The 18979-nt window shown below is 44.7% G+C and overlaps 1 protein-coding gene and 1 long non-coding RNA gene across 4 annotated transcripts in view; both read left to right on the top strand.

Annotated features, from left to right (window-relative positions):
• The window catches only part of LOC132391932 (uncharacterized), a 67268-nt gene that overhangs the window by 32319 nt on the left and 15970 nt on the right, over positions 1–18979 (top strand). The window lies entirely within an intron of this gene.
• LOC132391926 (plectin-like) lies at positions 1523–13698 on the top strand. 3 transcript variants are annotated; one of them, XM_059965713.1, is made up of 2 exons: positions 1523–1657; positions 4669–7483. In XM_059965713.1, the coding sequence occupies exon 2, from the start codon at positions 4836–4838 to the stop codon at positions 6762–6764; it is 1929 nt and encodes a 642-aa protein (XP_059821696.1). In that variant the 5' UTR covers positions 1523–1657; positions 4669–4835; the 3' UTR covers positions 6765–7483. The 3 variants fall into 3 exon arrangements, 2 of the variants coding, with proteins under 2 accessions (XP_059821696.1, XP_059821697.1); XR_009511389.1 differs by lacking the exon at positions 4669–7483 and adding an exon at positions 10923–13698 and having other exon boundaries at positions 1569–1657; XM_059965714.1 differs by lacking the exon at positions 1523–1657 and adding an exon at positions 4373–4390.

The following is an 18979-nucleotide window of genomic DNA, read 5'->3' as shown; positions in this document are numbered from 1 at the left end:
CAATATCTTATTTATCAGGATACTTCAGGAACCTGTTTATCCTTACTCTTTTATATCAAGCTGACCACTGCAAGTGACCCATTTCTACTGCAACTTTTATGCCTGTTTATCAATTCGATGCTTTTCTTATTTTTGTTGATAGATGTTGCATTTCCCTCTTTTCAATGAAACTTTTAATATGTAAGATTATTGATATTCTGCCAATCAGATGAGAAAGTGGTGTATTAGTCTGCACTTACACCACTGTCACAGTCTTTATGAAGGGTCCTGGCTGGAAATTTTATCTGTTTAGCTCCCTCTGTAGATTTTCCAGAGTTCCTCCAACAGTTTGTGTATGTTGCACAGGATTTCCAGGATCTGCAGAATCTCTTATGTTTTCTCTCATGAATTGGCATAGGAGGTTCTGATGTACCTGAGAGATGCTACATAACCGCAGGTTCTTGGTTTCTCAATGGTAATCCATGTAACTTAAAGGCACCTTCGTGGCTCCAAGTTAATCAGTCTCTGAGGACCATCTCTGCAACAAGCAAAGATGTAGGATCTTTCATTCGTGAAATCACTCTTGTGCCCCTAGGACCTTCTCCAAAGCCAGCACATCTTCCTTTGAAAATTGCTCACAATATTCCAGACGAGGTCTGACCAGTGCCTTGTAAAGCCTCAGCAGTTCATCCTTGCTTTTATGTTTTAGTCCTCTCAAAATTAATGCTATCACTGTCCTCTTCCTGTAACACTTCAGCCTCCACATCCTTCTCCCTGGTGAATAGTCATAGAGCACTACAACACAGAAAAATGCTCTTCAGCCCAATGAGTATTCATTTAAAATCTTACTTATTTCCCCTGGCTATACAAATAAGTTACACTTTGATCTTTGTTCTCTTACTTCCAATATATTTATAAAAAGTATAGATTCTCTTTAATCCTACCTTCCAAAATAATTTCATGGCCCCTTGTTGTCCTCCCTATTTTGACCTTAGTTTCTGTTATATCCCTAGAAACCAGCAGCTGACGTTTAGTTTCATTTCAATGTTCAAAGAGAATTTATTATTCAAATATATATATATAGTACATCTCCAAGTACTACTTGGAGATTCATTTTCTTGCAGGCATTCACAATAGAACAAAGAAGTACAACAGAGTCAGTGAGAAACTATATATAAAGACTAACAAGCAACCAAAATAAAGAAAACTGGGCAAACACAAATAGTAATAATAATATATCAATAAGTAAATAATACTGAGAACATGAGTTGTAGCGACCTTGAAAGTGAGTCCATAGGTCATGTTCAGTGATCAGTTCAGTGATGTGGTGAACAAAATTGTCCATGCTGTACATTGTTTTAAAGTACACATAGTAAACAAAGCTAATCTTTAAACCATGCTACAAGCCAATCACACAATAAGTAGACAATTAAACTGACAGGCAAATGGAAGGTCAGGGTTACTCATTATAAGCTTGTTCATGATACAAAGCTCGGCATTATTGGGGGTTGAGGGTAGTGTCAGCAGTTCAACAGGTTAGGCTTTTGTATTTGAACTCAATGACTAGGGTTCAATCCTGACTCTGGATGCTTTTCAAATAGTTTGCACGCTCGCTGTCTAACCATGTGGGTGTTCCAGGTGCTCTTGTTTGCTGCTATATCAAAACAAATGCTGATTGGTAGGTATATTGGCAACTGTAAATTGCTATAAGGTGATGGGAGATAAATAAAGATGGAGTTATGGGCATGTGAGAAAGAATTAGAAACAAGATGGGGAAGTGTGATTGATGGGATTGCTGAGACAGCTGAAGAACAGTAAATGGACTGAATGACCTCCTCCTATGCAGTAATGGAATATGAGATAGCAGAAGGATATAGGCAGGCTGGCTGAATAGGCAGATTGAATTTATTGCCGAGAATCTTGAAGTGAAGCATTTCTGTCTGAAGAATTTGCAGATGACACCAAGATTGAGGATGTAGTTTACAGTGAGAAAGGTGAACAACTCTTGCAGCGGGATCTAGACCAGCTGGGAAAATGGGCAGGTGCTGCACTTTGGGAAGACAAACCAGTGTGGGATTTACACACTGAATGGTAGGGCACAGAGACATATGGGAATATAGGTCCAGTATTGCTTGAAAGATGCATCACAGACAGATAGAGTTGCAAAGAGAGCTTTAGGCTCATTGGCCTTCATAAATTAGAGTACTGAGTACACAAGTTGGGATGCTATGGTGAAGTTGTATAAAACATTGACGTGTCCAAATTTGAACAATTGTGAGCTGTTCTTGTCACCTACCTACAGAAAAGAAAACATAAATAAGATTGAAATAGTGTGGAGGTAATATACAAGGATGTACCTGAGTTATATGGAAAGGTTGAATAGGTTAGGATTTTATTCCCTCGAGCGTAGGAGAATGAGGGGAGATTGAATAGAAGGATATCAATTGGATAAATGCAAGCAGGTCATAGATTAAGGGTGAAAGATGAAATATTTAAGGGGAATCTGAGGGGGATCTTCTTTACTCAGGGAGTGGTGTGAGTGTGGGATGAGCTGCCAGTCAGTGAAGTGGTGGATACAAGTTTGATTGTAACATTTAAGAGAAGTTTGGATAGGTACGTGGATGGGAGGGGGTGGAGGACTATGGCCCAGAAACAAGTCAATTGGACTGGGTAGAATAACAGTCTGCATATACTAGATGGGCCAAAAGCCCTATTTCTGTGCTGTCACGCTCTATGTCTCTGATAAAGACAGTCAATATAGAAGAAATAGATTTGACAAAAGGAGCAGATAGTTGGAAATGGCACGGGAAGTTGAGAAATTTAGGCATATAGAGTGTGTTAGGGTTTATTGATTGAGGCTTAGAATATATTTTTATATCAAAATAAACTTAATTCATAATAAGAAATATTTACAAGAGAAAATATGCAATGCCTTTGCATTCTTACATTGATAGTCAATGTTTTCAGTACTGTTCTATAAGACCATAAGATATAGGAGCAGAAGTAGGCCATTTGGCCCATTGAGTCTGCTCCGCCATTCAATCATGGGCTGATCTAATTCTTCCAGTCATCCGCACTCCCCTTTCACCCCATATCCTTTGATGCCCTGGCTAATCTATTACAATCCTACACGTCAATAGCATTGTTGCCACTCATGTGGCTTCCTGGGGTGGTATACGAACTACTTTAATTGTTGAGGGGCTTTCCTCAGCCAACCCAGCCTCTCCACTCCAATAGCAGAAGAACCCTCAATTGGTCCTTCCCCACCATTAAGCTTCAGTGCGAACCTCAGCCCATTCTTCTGCAACCTGGCAAGCGCCAGTCGGCAGTATTCCTCCACGGATATTTCAATGTGTTGACATACCAACATGTTTTGGGAAGATCAAAGGCATCTTTCACTATGTTCAGAAGCATAGAGTATAAAAACAGAAGATGTTGCTTATCCTTTGTAAAGCATTGACCCTGCTCTGATTAGAGTTGGGGTTCTCAACCTGGGGTCCACGGACTTCTTGCTTAATGGTATTGGTCCATGGCATTAAAATTGTTGGGAAGCCCTGAATTAGAGCATTATGCTCATTTCCAGTGTCCACATTACAGGAAGGATGAATGGTTTCTCGAGGGTATCCAGAAAAGACTGACGAGATTGTGCTGAGGGATGACAGGTTCATGAGTAAATTAGAAAGTCTGGCCCGTTTTCTATAGAGAAGAGAAAGCTGAGGGGAGTTTATTAGAAGTATATCAATTACTGAGGTGTATAATGGAACGTTGATCTTTTTGGTAGAATGATCAATGACTAGAGGTCATAAGCATAAAATAAAAGAGTGAGAGGAGAACTAACACTGAAAGAAACAGAAGCTTTTCAACCCCACTGGAAATGACAGTCTACAAGTGCGATTTGTGTAGTTTCCATTGTGATTTCCAAGAAGAACGTACATAAGTTGTTGGTGCAGAGAAATTTGCCATGCTATAGAGAAAGGGCCAGTGAGCAGAACTAATGAGTTGCTCTGGTAGAGTGTAGGTGTGGGTATGATGGGCTGATTGGCCTCATTTGTACAGATTGTCTATTAAGACCAGTGGTCCAATTTCTCATACTTTCTAATTATGTCTTGCTCTGCATGCCCCCCACCCTTCAAGCTTCACTCTCCCTGTGCTGTCTTTACGACAGTTATTTAGTTTATAATATTTTCGCTTAGTAATTCATTCAATAGTATTTTCTAGTTAGAATTAGAAGTGTTTAAAGTATATTCATTGCATGTAAAATATATCGGCATGCGATGACGTCACATCCGGTTTCGCCGCGTCTTGTGGGAAAACACCGGTTTGAAATTAGCGCGAGGGTGGGGGCTTACCACGAGGCTCACCGGAGCAGAAGTAGTTTGCAGGCATGAGAAATCACAGTGAGAGCAACGCTGTAAGTTAATAGATAATCGATATATTGAACTAAGATGTTAATGCCGATCCTGTTAGTAGTAACGACGGTAGATAATGTTTATGCTTTCGTTAGTTAAAGAGTCGCGGATAGTTTGCATGGAAGTGTATTTAAAGTAGTCAATGGAGCAGGTAAACTCTCCCTGTATACTGCACCTTAGTGTAATGTAGTTATAGTCACCTTTGCAAGTATTTACACTTGAAATGTGATATTAAGGAAGGAACAAATACTGTATCAATCTTGTATTGTTTTATCAACAGTTTTCACCATATGTTAATGTGAAGAGTGAACAGTAAATGGTTAATCTTACTGCGATCTGGTTTCATTGACTGTGGTTTATCCGGACGTTGAATTCGGCGTTATTAGTACACCCGAAGGAGAACGTTACAGTGAAAAAGCGGCATTATCAGGTGTTTCAAGTGCTGCAATGTCAGCTCAATCCAGCATCAAGTCGACACCGCCCAGCGACAAGGGCAGTAAACTGACATCAAGTAAGCCCACCCAGGCGTTATCAGGTGTTCCAAGTGCTGCAATGTCAGCTCGATCCGGGATCAAGTCGATGGCGCCCAGCGACAAGGGCAGTAGAACGACATCAAGTAAGTCCACACAGGCAAGAGCCAAGGCAGAAGCCGCCAAGGTGCGACTGCATTACGCCAAACAAAAGGCAGTTTTGAAAATGAAACTGGCCATCAGAGAAGCCGAAATCCAGAAAGAAGCCGAAAAGGCTGCCAGAGAAGCCGAAAGGGCCGCCAGAAAGGCAGAAACCGCCAAGGTGCTACTGCGTTACGCCAGACAAGAAGCAGTTTTGAAAATGAAACTGGCCACCAGAGAAGCCGAAAGGGCCGCCAGACAAAGAGAAGAGGCTGCCAGAGAAGCCGAAATCCAGAAAGAAAGGGCCGCCAGACAAAGAGAAGAGGCTGCCAGAGAAGCCGTAATCCAGAAAGAAAGGGCCGCCAGAGAAGCCGAAGAGGCCGCCAGACAAAGAGAAGAGGCTGCCAGAGAAGCCGTAATCCAGAAAGAAAGGGCCGCCAGAGAAGCCGAAGAGGCTGCCAGACAAAGAGAAGAGGCCGCCAGAGAAGCCGAAACCCAGTTGGAAATGGCAAAAATATCGACAGAGTTGCAAGTGCTGCAGCGAGAAAGAGAAGAAGAAGCTGCCATGGCGGAAGCAAAGTACATAGAAGAAGCTGAAGGGTCGCGTGATCTGACCGCAGTAAGATCTACTTTAGAAGGGACCAGACTGGAACGCACAAGCGACTATGTACAATCTCAAATAGACAGGCAGGCTCGTCTCCCCTCTCCATACATATTCGATAACTTCCCCAGCTACGAGGAACCTCAGAGAGTCACGATTGCATCACATCCATACGAGGAAGGAAATTTACCCTCACGGCTCCGTGATGAAGTCAAGAATGAAAGAACCGACAACGCTCCTTCACCCCCACAACAGGACGGCGGGGAGGGAGAGGTTCACTCCAGGACAACAATTGTCAGCTCGAACTGTACAGAAGTTTGCGGTCAAACTCAGTCAAGCCGTTCTTGTTCCGAGATCTGCCTCACTGAGGTGTACCCTAAAGAAGCACAACAAGACATTACCAAGCGTAAAGTAACCGACGAGACGCTAGGTCAGTCAGTTTTCGTTCAAACCGAGGACGGAAACAAACTTGCACAATCAGCTCAAGATACCATTTCTTTAAAACCCAAAGACACCAAGGTCTTCAGAGATGAAGCAAATAATGGGGTTGCCCCATTGCCTATCAGAGAACCATGCCAGCGCTCATCAGGTAACAAAGAGCAGGCAGTCAAACGGTTCACGTCCTTACGGAAAACCCAGAAAAGGAAACCTGAGATGCAGCAACGCACCCGATTGGCCCACGAGGTACTGTGCACCCTAATGGCAGAGGTCACAGCCATTATAAACGCACAATCATTCCTACCTGTGTCTTCTGACCCAGAAAACCCCTTTATACTTTCGCCATCAACGCTCCTTACGCAGAAGGCAGGAGCACCTCCTCCACCAGGAGACTTCTCAGACAAGGATTTGTACACAAAGCAATGGAGACAAGTCCAGGCTCTGGCAAATCAGTTCTGGCCTCGCTGGAGACAAAAATATCTACCTTTGTTGCAACAGAGACAAAAGTGGACAGAACCCCGAAGGAATCTTCAAGTTGAAGACTTAGTCCTGCTCAGGGACAAGCAAGCCACCCGCAACAGCTGGCCAATGGCCAGAATCACTGCTACATTCCCTAGCGAGGATGGACATGTCAGGAAGATCGAATTGAAGACTACCGACCAAGGCGATGTGAAAATTTACCAAAGGCCAGTTACAGAAGTTATTCTACTTCTACCCAATGACTGATTAAGAGACTAAGTTTGTACTCTGCTCATTGTGACCTTACGAAGGTCAAGCGGGGAGTGTGCTGTCTTTACGACAGTTATTTAGTTTATAATATTTTCGCTTAGTAATTCATTCAATAGTATTTTCTAGTTAGAATTAGAAGTGTTTAAAGTATATTCATTGCATGTAAAATATATCGGCATGCGATGACGTCACATCCGGTTTCGCCGCGTCTTGTGGGAAAACACCGGTTTGAAATTAGCGCGAGGGTGGGGGCTTACCACGAGGCTCACCTGAGCAGAAGTTGTTTTGCAGGCATGAGAAATCACAGTGAGAGCAACGCTGTAAGTTAATAGATAATCGATATATTGAACTAAGATGTTAATGCCGATCCTGTTAGAAGTAACGACGGTAGATAATGTTTATGCTTTCGTTAGTTAAAGAGTCGCGGATAGTTTGCATGGAAGTGTATTTAAAGTAGTCAATGGAGCAGGTAAACTCTCCCTGTATACTGCACCTTAGTGTAATGTAGTTATAGTCACCTTTGCAAGTATTTACACTTGAAATGTGATATTAAGGAAGGAACAAATACTGTATCAATCTTGTATTGTTTTATCAACAGTTTTCACCATATGTTAATGTGAAGAGTGAACAGTAAATGGTTAATCTTACTGCGATCTGGTTTCATTGACTGTGGTTTATCCGGACGTTGAATTCGGCGTTATTAGTACACCCGAAGGAGAACGTTACACTCCCAATTATTCTCTATTCCAAGGGAATGGCTGATTAATGTGCCCATGGCTGAAAGCAGCTGGACTGCATAGAAGTCAGGGAAAAGTTATTTGGTACCAGGTAGAATTCTGAAACTTTAAATAATTTACACAAGAGAGATTATAGAATGCACAAAATTCTCACAGAATCAGATCAAAGCCTAAAGAAATCCACTAACATATGACATCTGATGCTCCGCGCACAGAATGCTGCCAGCGGGTATTTTCTTGACTGCTGTGAGAATTTTAGCGGATCTACAGAGCAAGCTAGCAGAGGTGTGACATCATGGTCTGCCTGTCCTGTGTCTTTCCAATTCTCTTCAGTGGGTTCTTTTGACAGTGCAAGTATGCTCTGGATGCCTTGGTGGGCCTCCAAGGGTATTCCAAACACCAAAATAACTAGACCCAGTTTCTTGACCAAAGTAATTCAACTGTTCATATTACAGAATTCGGTTGAAAGGAAGATCACATAGCATGTAAAAAAGGCTACCATTTTGCACTCCTTTAAGGAAGATCTATCTATCTCTCTATCTCTTTCTCTCTCTCTTGTTCCTTCCCCCAGCCCTCCTCCTTTTTCACTATCTCACTCTTCCTCTCCTCCTCATATTTATTCTGCTCTCATTTTTCTCTCTTCTCTCCCTCCATTTCTCTCCAGTGACTTACCCTTTTTTGTTGATTTTCTCATTCTTCATTCCTGTTGGAATGATTTCAGAAACTTTGTTTTAATTTCCATGAGAGAATTTTTGTTTTCCTGAATCTTTGATACTAGGCAGCCTTTTATTCTGTCATCTTCCCTCTTCCTTTTTAGTCCTGAAAAAAAGGGGTTTGGCCTAAAACATTGACTGTTTGTTCTTTTCTGTAGATGCTGCCTGACCTGCTGAGCTCCTCCAGCTTTGTGTGTGTGTGTGTTGTGTTCGACAGTACTTTTTGCATATTAGTAAAGACTTGCATATTAGATTTCTGCATTTTGTATATACAAAGACTTTACTAATTTTACTGATGTCAGATGGAATATAGTGTATGGTCATGCATTTTGGTAGAAGAATAAAGGCACAGACTATTTTCTAAATGGGAAGAAAATTCAGAAGACAGAAGTGCAATGTGACTTAGGAGTCCTTGTGCAGGATTCCTTGCAGGTTAACTTGAAGCTTGAATTAATGGGAAGGAAGGCAAGTTCAATGTTGGCATTCATTTCAAGAGGACTAGAATATAAGAGCAAGGATGTAATGCTAAGGCTTTAAAAGGCATTTGTCAAACTATGCTTGGAGTATTGTGAGCAATTTTGGGCCTCTTATCTAAGAAAAGATGTGCTGGCATTGGAGATGGTCCAGAAGAGGATATGAGAATGATTCGGGGAATGAAAGGGTGAACATGAGGACCATTTCATGGTTCTGAGCCTGTATTTGATGGAGTTTAAAAGAATGAGGGGGCATCTCATTGAAACCTATCAAATATTGAAAGACCAAGATAGAGTGGATGTGGAGAGGATGTATCCTCCAGTGGAGGAACTATAATCAGAGGCCACAGCTTCAGAATAGAGGGACATCCATTTAGAACAGAGATGAGGAGGAATTTCAATTCAGTTCAGTTCCAGTTTATTGTCATTTAGAAACCACAAATGCAATGCAGTTAAAAAATAAGACAACGTTCTCCAGAATTATATCACAAAAGCACAAGACAAAACAGACTACACCAGAAAATCCACATAACATTTGGTAATCCCCAAATCCAGAGTCCGGAGAGGCTGCTGTGTATTAATATCACACTACCATCTTAGCACGTTCCCCGGAAAGGAGCTCCAAATCCACCAGACAAAACAAGACTACCCAGACATATCAAGTCAAGAGACCTACTCTACCACCCAACAAACCAAAAATTAAAGCTACAAGACCTACACAAAACCACATAGTTACATATAGTTATAGTTACAACAGTGCAGACAATACCATAATTGATTAAAAAACTGACCATGGGCATGCAGGCGGCAGAAGGGAATACCCCCGCTATGGACTTCCAAGGCACTGCCAGACTCAGCCTCGCAGACACAGCACACAATGAAAGCTCCGTCAGACCAAGCCTTGCAGACGCAGCACACAGTGAAAGCGCCCTGATCGCAGTGGACTCCGAGTCCGTCGAACCAGAGGGCAGTAAGTTTGTGGAAATGATTGCCACAGATGGCTGTGGAGGCCAAGTCACTGAGTATATTTAAAGTGGAGGATGATAGATTCTTTATTAGTCAGGCCATCAAAAGTTATGGAGAGAAGGCCAGAGAATGGGGGTTGAGAGGGATGATAAATCAGCCATAATGAAATGGTGAAGCAGACTCGATGGGCCAAATGGCCTAATTCTGCTCCCTTTGTCTTATGGTTTCAGTGTGTCTCACTTGAAAATTCAAGAATCTGAAACCGGAAGCCAGTTTAATGAGAGAATATCCTCACCTTCTAGGAACTCAAGGGACTTCCCTTTTGTGAAGCTCAAGCAGATAATTTTCTGCCATCTGTCACTGTCTGACATTTGGTATGAGCCAGAATCTGCAACAGTGGAGACTGGAAAAAATTTAAATTAAAATGTTAATTACCACATTCAGATTCCTGAACAAAGAGGAGAATAAATTTCCATCACTTTTATGATCTGAGGATCATTCTGATCAGCCGGAGCTTACTTACATCTCATTTACGCAGAATAGCAGTAAGTCTGAGAGTGGGAGAGATTTCCATTGGATGATTTATGTTTCAGTCAAGGTTCCTGTCAAGGTTCACATAGCTCCAAATAAATCTGCCATCCCTTCTATCTATTTTATAAACTGAGTTATTGTCCAGTCAAACACTCACAAAACCTGTCATGTGAAAACCTTTATATTTTTGTTCATGTTTATTGGGCGCAATATTCACAGAAAGTCTTGAAAGACCTGTATAGAATAGGCATGCAGAGGCTGTGTCCATTGCAGAAGAGTCGAGCATCTGAGGACACAGTCTCAGATTAAAAGGGATACTAAAATGAGGAGGAATTTCTTCAGCCAGAGAATGGATAATCTATGGAATTTGTTACCACAGAAGGCTGTGGAGGCAAAAGCACTGGGTAAATTTAAGACAGAGATTGATAGCTTCTTGACTGATACGGGGATTACAAGTTATAGGGAGAAGGAAAAAGAATGGGGTTGCTAAGAAAATACACCCATAATTGAATGACAGATCAGACCTGATGGTCCGAATTCTGCTCCTATATCTTATGGCCTATGAAGGGATCATGTGAGACCCTGATGCCAATTTTGCAAATGTAATTGCTACTGCAATGTGGGAAACGTTTCAGACAATCTGTGCACAGCAAGCCCCCAAAAAAGGTACTGTTCTAATGAATCAGATCATCCAATTACTGTGAGTTTACACCTGTTTTGCTGACTTACTGACAGGCTGCAGAACCTTCGGCAGAGTTTAGCAGACTGGACCTTCAGTGAACTACATGGCAATTTTCATCAATGGCATAGAGCTGGGATTCGAAGTCACCTGATCAGCCACAATGAAATTCCTTAGCATTGTCAGAGGAGCTGTCCTGGGTCCAGTATACAAGTGCCATTACAGAGAAGGCTCTACAGTGCTTAGACTTTCTTAGAAGCTTTTTGCAGATTTGATCTTCTTCTTTGGCTGTCCAGCGATTTCGACGTTGACTGTGCTGAGAGTTTAGTCTCTGCAGGCATGTTTATGGGCCACAAGACCAGCTTTGGATCGGCACTGTCTCCCACATCGACTGCATTTGTGATTTCACTGGTCTAGCACCGAATGTCTGCGTTCATGTCCTGTTTCATATTTCTTCTGCCTTTTCTCCTCGATAGCTGGGATTGACTTCTTGACAATGCAGCGCCAACTTCTTCTGTCCAAAGCATCTTTCTCCCAGGTGTTTACATTCATGTTAGTGTTCTTCATATGGTGCTTGAGCACATCTTTGTAGCGCAGCTTCTGACCACCATGCTTCCTCTTTCTTTCATGTAGCTCGCCATAGAGAAAAATTCCTGACTGCAGATTTGATATATCATCTAAAACTTGGACACACTTCTATAGATGCACAGTGGAGAACATCTAGACTGGTTATACCATGCTCTGATATAGCAATACCAATGCCCATGAACAAGAAAGCCTATAAAAAGTGGCATCCATCACAAGCAAAGCCCCTGCCACCATCAAGCACGCCAACAAGGAGCGATGTCATAAGAAAGCATCAAGAATCCCCACCATCCAGGCCACGCTCTCTTCTCATTGTGGCCATCGGGAAGGAGGTACAGGAGCCTCACACCGCCAGGTTCAGGAACAGTTATTACCCTTCAGCCATGAGGCTCCTGAACCAGTGTGACAAAGTAGGCCTGCCACAAGTAATTTCTTTCTCTCCCAACCCTCCTCCCCACCAGGAAGAGTTATTTTCAGGAAGGGGGAAGAGTTGATTAATTTTGTTGTGCACTATCATTGTGATTCACTGTGACAAGTGTACTTGTGGGCATTTGTAGTGTAAGTGGGGAAGAGGGCAAGGGTCCTTAATGATGTCCCAGATGATAGGGAGACTTGTGCCCATGATAGAGTTGACTAAGTTTACGACCCGGCTGTGTTGTGTTGAGCTGTGATACTGAATGGTGAAGCAGTTTTGAAGGGTTGGATGGCTTCTTCCTGCTCCCATTTCTTATATTCATGTTATTATATTCCGCCACACTAATAACAAACTACTTCGCTCTTTCCTCCCTGTAACACATGTTCCAAGCACAGTGGGAAGTTTCCCCCATTCTGCTTGTATTCACATATTCAGAACATAGCAGAAATGTTCTCTGCTCTCCATTCTAATCCATCAAAACTTCTTGTGAGGCACTGCATTCAGATTTCACAAATAGAGCGGACTAAGCGTGGATGCCCTCAACCGCATCTCTTCCATTTCACTCACATCTGCTCTTACCTTATCCTCACACCACATTACCAGGGTTAAGGCTCCTCTTGTTCTCACCTACCACCCCACCAGCCTCCGCGTCCAGCACATAATTCTCTGAAATTGCCCCCGCTTTTTGCATTCCGTATGGATCACTGGCTACGTGACTCCCTTGTCCATTCATCCTTCCCCACTAATCACCGTCCTGGCACTTATTCTTGCAATTGAAATAAGTTCTTCACTTGCCCCTACACCTCCTCCCTCACTAGCATTCAGGGCCCCAAACAGTCGTTCCAGGTGAGGCGACACTTCATCTGTGGGTCATTTGGGGTCATATACTGTGTTTGGTACTCCTTGTGTGGCCTCTTGTATATCGGTGAGACCCACCATAGAATGGGAGACTGCTTCGCTGAGCATCTACGCTCCATCCGCCAGAACAAGTGGGATCTCCCTGTGCCCTCCCCATTTTAATTCCACTTCCCATTCCCATTCCAATATGTCCATCAATGGCCTCCTCCACTGTTGGGATAAGACCACACTTAGGTTGGATGAACCACACCTGATATTCAGTTTGGGTAGCCTCTAACCTGATGGCATGAACATTGATTTCTCAAACTTCCAGTAATGCCTCCTCTCCTCCTTCACCATTTCCCATCCCCTTGTCCCTCTCTCATGTTATCTCCTTGCCTGCCCATTGCCTCTTTCTGGTGCTCCCCTCCCCTTTCTTTCTCTCATAACCTTCTGACTTTTTCACCAATCAACTTCCTAGCTCATTGCTTCATTCCTCCCCCTCCAAGTTTCACTGATCACCTGGTATTTCTCTCTCCCCTCCCCCCACCTTTCAAATCTACTGCTCAGCTTTATTTCTCCAGTCCTGCCGAAGGGTTTCAGCCCGAAACATCGACTGTGCTCTTTTCCATAGATGCTGCCTGGCCTGCTGAGTTCCTTCAACATTTTGAGTGTGTCGCTCGGATTTCCAGCATCTGCAGACTTTCTCTTTTTTGTGAGGTCAAGTATGTATAGTCTGGGACAGCATGGTAGTGCAATGCTTTGCAGAGCCAGCTGTAGAATTGATCGGGGTTCAATTCCTGCTGCTGTCTGTAAGAAGTTTGTTCGTTCTCCCCACATGGATTTTCTCTGGTCCTCTGCTTGCCTCACACATTGCAAAAAGACGTAAGGGTTACAGTCTGAGAGTTGTGGGCATCTTATGACTCACTTCACTGCATGTTTCGATGTACTTGTGACAAATAAATCTACTCTTACCTTAAAATAAACCAAGCCCAATAATAAACCGACTTTCTTGGCTGATCTCTGTGGAGGCGTAAATTCCAAAGGTGCACTTCAGCAAATTGTTGGGTGATGTGCTGCTGGGAAAATAAGGATAGTTGTATATTTAGGAATTGTTATACATTTTTCTGTATGCTCTTCTAGATGAGGCAATGGAACAGTTTCTATTTTGGGAACAGTAGCCATGAAATCAAGGTCGCTTACCTGACAGAAGCCAGATGGTCAGGGAGATACACTGTCCAGGAGAGTTGTCCATTAATACTCTGCAGCATTCCCCACTCATTTTTGGTCTGTTCATTGTGAATCTCCTCTTCTGAGAATGCAGAATGAATAAGCAGGTAAGGCCACAAAATTCTGCTGTTAATTCTTATTAAAGGATCACTTTACCTCAATGATTCCAACAGCAATTTTAATTAATGCCCAAATGGGGGCTTTTTTTCAGACAAGAGATTCTGTAGGTGCTGGGAGTCTTCAGCAGCTCACCCACAAAATGTTGGAGGAACTCAGCAAGACAGGCAGCATCTGTGGGGGGAATAAACAGTAAAACGTTTTCAGCTGGGAGCCTTCATAAAGAATGGGAAGGAAGGGGACAAAAGGATTTAATTTCACAGCCAACGCATTCCAATTAAGGACAAAGCCAAGGCCAAAGAAGATACAGGAACAGACAATCAGGTGGAGGAAATCCCAAATCTTAGGCTCTAGGAGTCTTGGCAGGTCAGAGAGCAAGTATCTAGGAGAGTTGTAGGGACTGGAAGACACTAGAGAGAGAGGGAAAGGTGAGGCCATCTCAGGGTTGTATATGGTGACACTGAACTACATTGATAATTAATTTACTTTGAACCTTTGAATTTTGAATCAAGGCATTGTCTAATGATGGCGTTCTGAGTTAATGATCAGGGTTTATGTCATAAAAAAGGTTGGGAACCCTGGTCTAATATGACTAAGGAAGAAGAAGGATAACCTGTCTTTGAAACAATTGGGTGATTAAAACATGATGACACAGATTGAGGGCAGAGGGCAAGAGATGTGGAGAGGATCTGAAGTGAACTATTTTTTTACTCAGGATGTAATGAGTATCTGGAATAAAATGTTTGAGACAGTGGTAGATGATAAGTTACAGACAGCATTTAAGAAGTCAAACACGAGGAAATCTGCAGATGCTGGAAATTCAAGCAACACACACAAAATGCTGGTGGAACGCAGCAGGGCAGGCAGCATCTATAGGAAGAGCACTGTCAATGTTTCGGGCCGAGACCCTTCATCAGGACTAACTGAAAGAAAAGATAGTAAGTAGGAGGGGGAGGGGGAAATACGAAATGATAGGAGAAGACAGGAAGGGGTGGGGTGAAGCTAAGAGCTGGAAAGGTGATTGGCAAAAGGGATACAGAGCTGGAGAAGGGAAAGGATCATGGGATGGGAGGCTTAGGGAGAAAGAAAGGGGGAGGGGGGAGCACCAGAGGGAGATGGAGAGCAGGCAAAGAGTGATGGGCAGAGAGAGAACAAAAAAGGAGGGAGGGGAAATAAAGGATGGGGTAAGAAGGGGAGGAGGGGCATTAACAGAAGTTAGAGAAATCAATGTTCATGCCATCAGGTTGGAGGTTACCCAGGCGAAATATAAGGTGAAATATAAGGTGTTGTTCCTCCAACCTGAGTGTGGCTTCATCTTGACAGTAGAGGAGGCCATGGATAGACATATCAGAATGGGAGTGGGACGTGGAATTAAAATGTGTGGCTACTGGGAGATCCTGCTTTCTCTGGGGACAGAGCATAGGTGTTCAGTGAAATGGTCTCACAGTCAGGTCTCACCAATATATAGAAGGCCACACCAGGAGCACCAGATGCAGTATACCACACCAGCCAACTCACAGGTGAAGTGTTGCCTCACCTGGAAGGACTGTCTGGGGCCCTGAATGGTGGTGAGGGAGGAAGTGTAAGGGCAGGTGTAGCACTTGTTCCACTTACAAGGAACAGTGTTTGGACAAGTATTTAAATAGCCTCAGTCAGAATTAGATTTAATATCACCTGAATATGTTAAGAGATTTGCTAACTTTACGGCAGCAGTATAATGAAATATACATTAAATAAATATTGAGATAAAAACTGAATGACATTAAGTATATATATGTCAATTAAATAATTGAATTAAAATAAGTGGTGTTCATGGGTTAAAGATCCCTTTAGAAATCAGATGGCAGAGGGGAAGAAGCTGTTCCTGAATCGCTGAGTGTGTGCCTTCAGGCTTCTGTATCTCCTACCTGATGGTGACAGTGTGAAAAGAGCATAACCTGGGTGCTGGGGATCCTTATTGATGGATGCCACCTTCTTCAAGCACTGGTCCTTGACGATGTCTTGGATAATTCAGAGCCTGGTACCCATGATGGAGCTGACCAATTTTACAAGTTTCTGCAACTTATTTTGATCTTGTACAGTAGCCCCTCCCCCCATACTGGACGGTGATGCAGCCAGTCAAGAATATTTTTCCTGGTATATCTGTAAAAGTTTTCAAGTGTTTTAGACAACAAACCAAATCTATGCAGACTCCTATTGAAATATAGCTGCTGTTTTGCCTTCTTTATAGCTGCATCAGTATGTTGTGTCTAGGTTAGGTCCTCAGAGATCCAGGAACTTGAAATTGCTCACTCTCTCCACTTCCGATCCCTCTGTGAGGATTGGTATGTGTTCCTTTTCTTAACCTTCCAGAAGTCCACCGTCACCTCTTTGGTCTTGCTGATTTGAGAGCGAAGTTGTTGCTGTGACACTACTCAGCTAACTGGTATATCTCACTCCTGCATGCCCTCCCATCACCATCTTGAGATTCTGCCAACAATGGTTGTATCATCAGCAAATTTATAGATGTGGTGAACTATGTGCCTGTCTGGACACGCCCCCTTCTGACTGCTCCTGTGGCTCCTCCCACAGGCCCCTGTATAAAGGCGATCGAGGTCTGATCCTCTGCCTCATTCTCCAGGATGTAATATGATGGTCACTCACTGCTGGTTCCTTCTTCGGTCAATAAAAGCTGATATCTCGCCTTACGTCTCAGTGTGAGTTATTGATGGTGATTCAATTTTATTGACTGAAAGTTTTAAAACATGGAAACCGTTTTACGTCCGGAAAGGTTGGATTTGGACCCTCAAGACCCTGAAGCAGCTCTTGCCTTTGAACATTGGCTTGCATGCTTCCAATCATACTTGGCGGAGCTTCGTGCGACTGACCCTGCCGTTATGTACAGAATTCTCCTCTCGAGGGTCACCCCAAAAGTTTATTCCATTATCCGGGACCTGCCGACCTACGAAGGGGCACTGGATGCCCTCAAAAGACAGTACCTGCGACCGGTGAACACCGTCTACGCAAGACATCGTTTAGCTACTCGGCGACAGCGGCCTGGAGAATCGAGCGCCGAGTTTCTCCGAGCACTACAGACACTCGTCCGAGCTTGTGACTGCAAGATGCTCATGGCAGAACAGCATGCGGAGCTGCTGGCGCAAGACGCCTTTGTGACGGGACTGAGGTCAGTGTACATGCGCCAGCGACTGCTGGAACACTCCGATCTTACCTTACGCTCGGCGATCGAGACGGCCAGCGCTCTGGAAGCTGCGCTGCACTACACCGACGCTGTCCAGTCGCGCGATTCCCCGCCGGTTCCGTGGACGCCTCAGACACCGCCACCGCCGGCTCCCGCGAGCGAAATCGCTGCTGCCAGTCGCGATTCCACGAGCTCCCCAAACCCGACCACGGCGGTGGCCCGTCAGAAGTCTGTGCTTTGTTATTTCTGTGGCCACAAAAAGCACTCTCGACAACGCTGTCCAGCGCGAGAAGCGACCTGCTCCAGCTGCGGAAAGCGGGGCCATTTCGCCAAGGTCTGTAAGTCTAAACTGCGAGCGGAGTGCAGCGCTGCGGGTGAAACGTGTGGGCCGCCATCTTGCATGCCCAGATGTGGGCGGCCATCTTTGTCGGCGTCAGCATGCCCCGCCCCCGACCCTCCGATGCTTACCGGGTACCCCGGATGTGGGCGGCCATCTTTGTCGACGTCAGCATGCCCTGCCCCCGACCCCCCGACGGCGATTCAATTCTGGCTGTAACTCTCGACCAAAGCACCCCACACCCGCTTGCAAGGTCCAAGATGGACATCCGGGTGGAGGGGCACAGGACTAGATGCCTGTTTGACACGGGCAGCACTAAGAGTTTCATTCACCCGGACACAGTGCAACGCTGCGGACTCGCAACACGGCCAGTAAGTCAGAAGATCCATTTGGTTTCTGGGTCGCATTCCACAGACATCCGGAGGGGTTGTGTTGCGACATTGGTGGTGCAAGGCACAGAATATCGGAACTTTGAGCTGCTGGTCATGCCTAATCTGTGCGCACCTGTGCTATTGGGGCTGGACTTCCAGAGCCATCTCGAAAGTGTGACTATGGTATATGACGGGCCCCTCCCACCACTCACTGTCCGGAATCCTCAGTTCTGTGGGACTTCATCACCACTGACCACACACACACAGCGACACACACATCCCATCCAACACGACAGCTGCGCTACTGACACCACTTGCAGACTCTCCACTCTCGAGGTCCCTCCCCCGCCGCTGTTCGCCAACCTGACCCCAACTGTAAACCGGTGCAGTGGCTGCTCAGGGAGGGGATCATTGAGCCAAGCACAAGCCCTTGGAGGGCCCAGGTGGTCGGATGGTGGCCCCACCCCCCCCTCACGAACTCCTATTCTCTTTTTCCAGGAAGTCTCTCACTCTACCAGTTTGGCTGATGTCCCCGGGGCCAGTGCTGCTCCGCAAACATGTGAGGAGCAATAAATACTCCCCGCTGGTCAGGAGGGTTCACCTTCTGCATGCGAACCCCCAGTATGCTTACGTGGTCTTACCTGATGGGCGGGAGGACACGGTCTCCATCCGCGACCTGGCGCCCGCAGGTGCAGGAGACCACTACCCTGAACACTCTCCGGTAACTATGAACCCTGTACCCGAGGTGACACCGCGCTCACCAGGCCCTACATAGACTCCTCATGACACTTATATACCAGGTGCCTCGCACATGCATGAGCTGGAACCAGCACAACCTCCGTCTCCTGTGCAATCACCAATGTTGCCGGCATCGGCGCAATCACAGCCGGTGCTACGTAGATCGCAGCGACAGATTCGACCACTTGATAGACTTGACCTGTACGAAACTTTGCCACATGGGGACTCTTTCAAACAAAGGGGGGGTGAATGTGGTGAACTATGTGCCTGTCTGGACACGCCCCCTTCTGACTGCTCCTGTGGCT

This window comes from Hypanus sabinus, chromosome 3 (assembly GCF_030144855.1).
Source record: "Hypanus sabinus isolate sHypSab1 chromosome 3, sHypSab1.hap1, whole genome shotgun sequence".
Classification (NCBI taxonomy): domain Eukaryota; kingdom Metazoa; phylum Chordata; class Chondrichthyes; order Myliobatiformes; family Dasyatidae; genus Hypanus; species Hypanus sabinus.
Note: the sequence above shows the minus strand (reverse complement) of the source record. Positions and strands in the feature narration are given on the sequence as shown.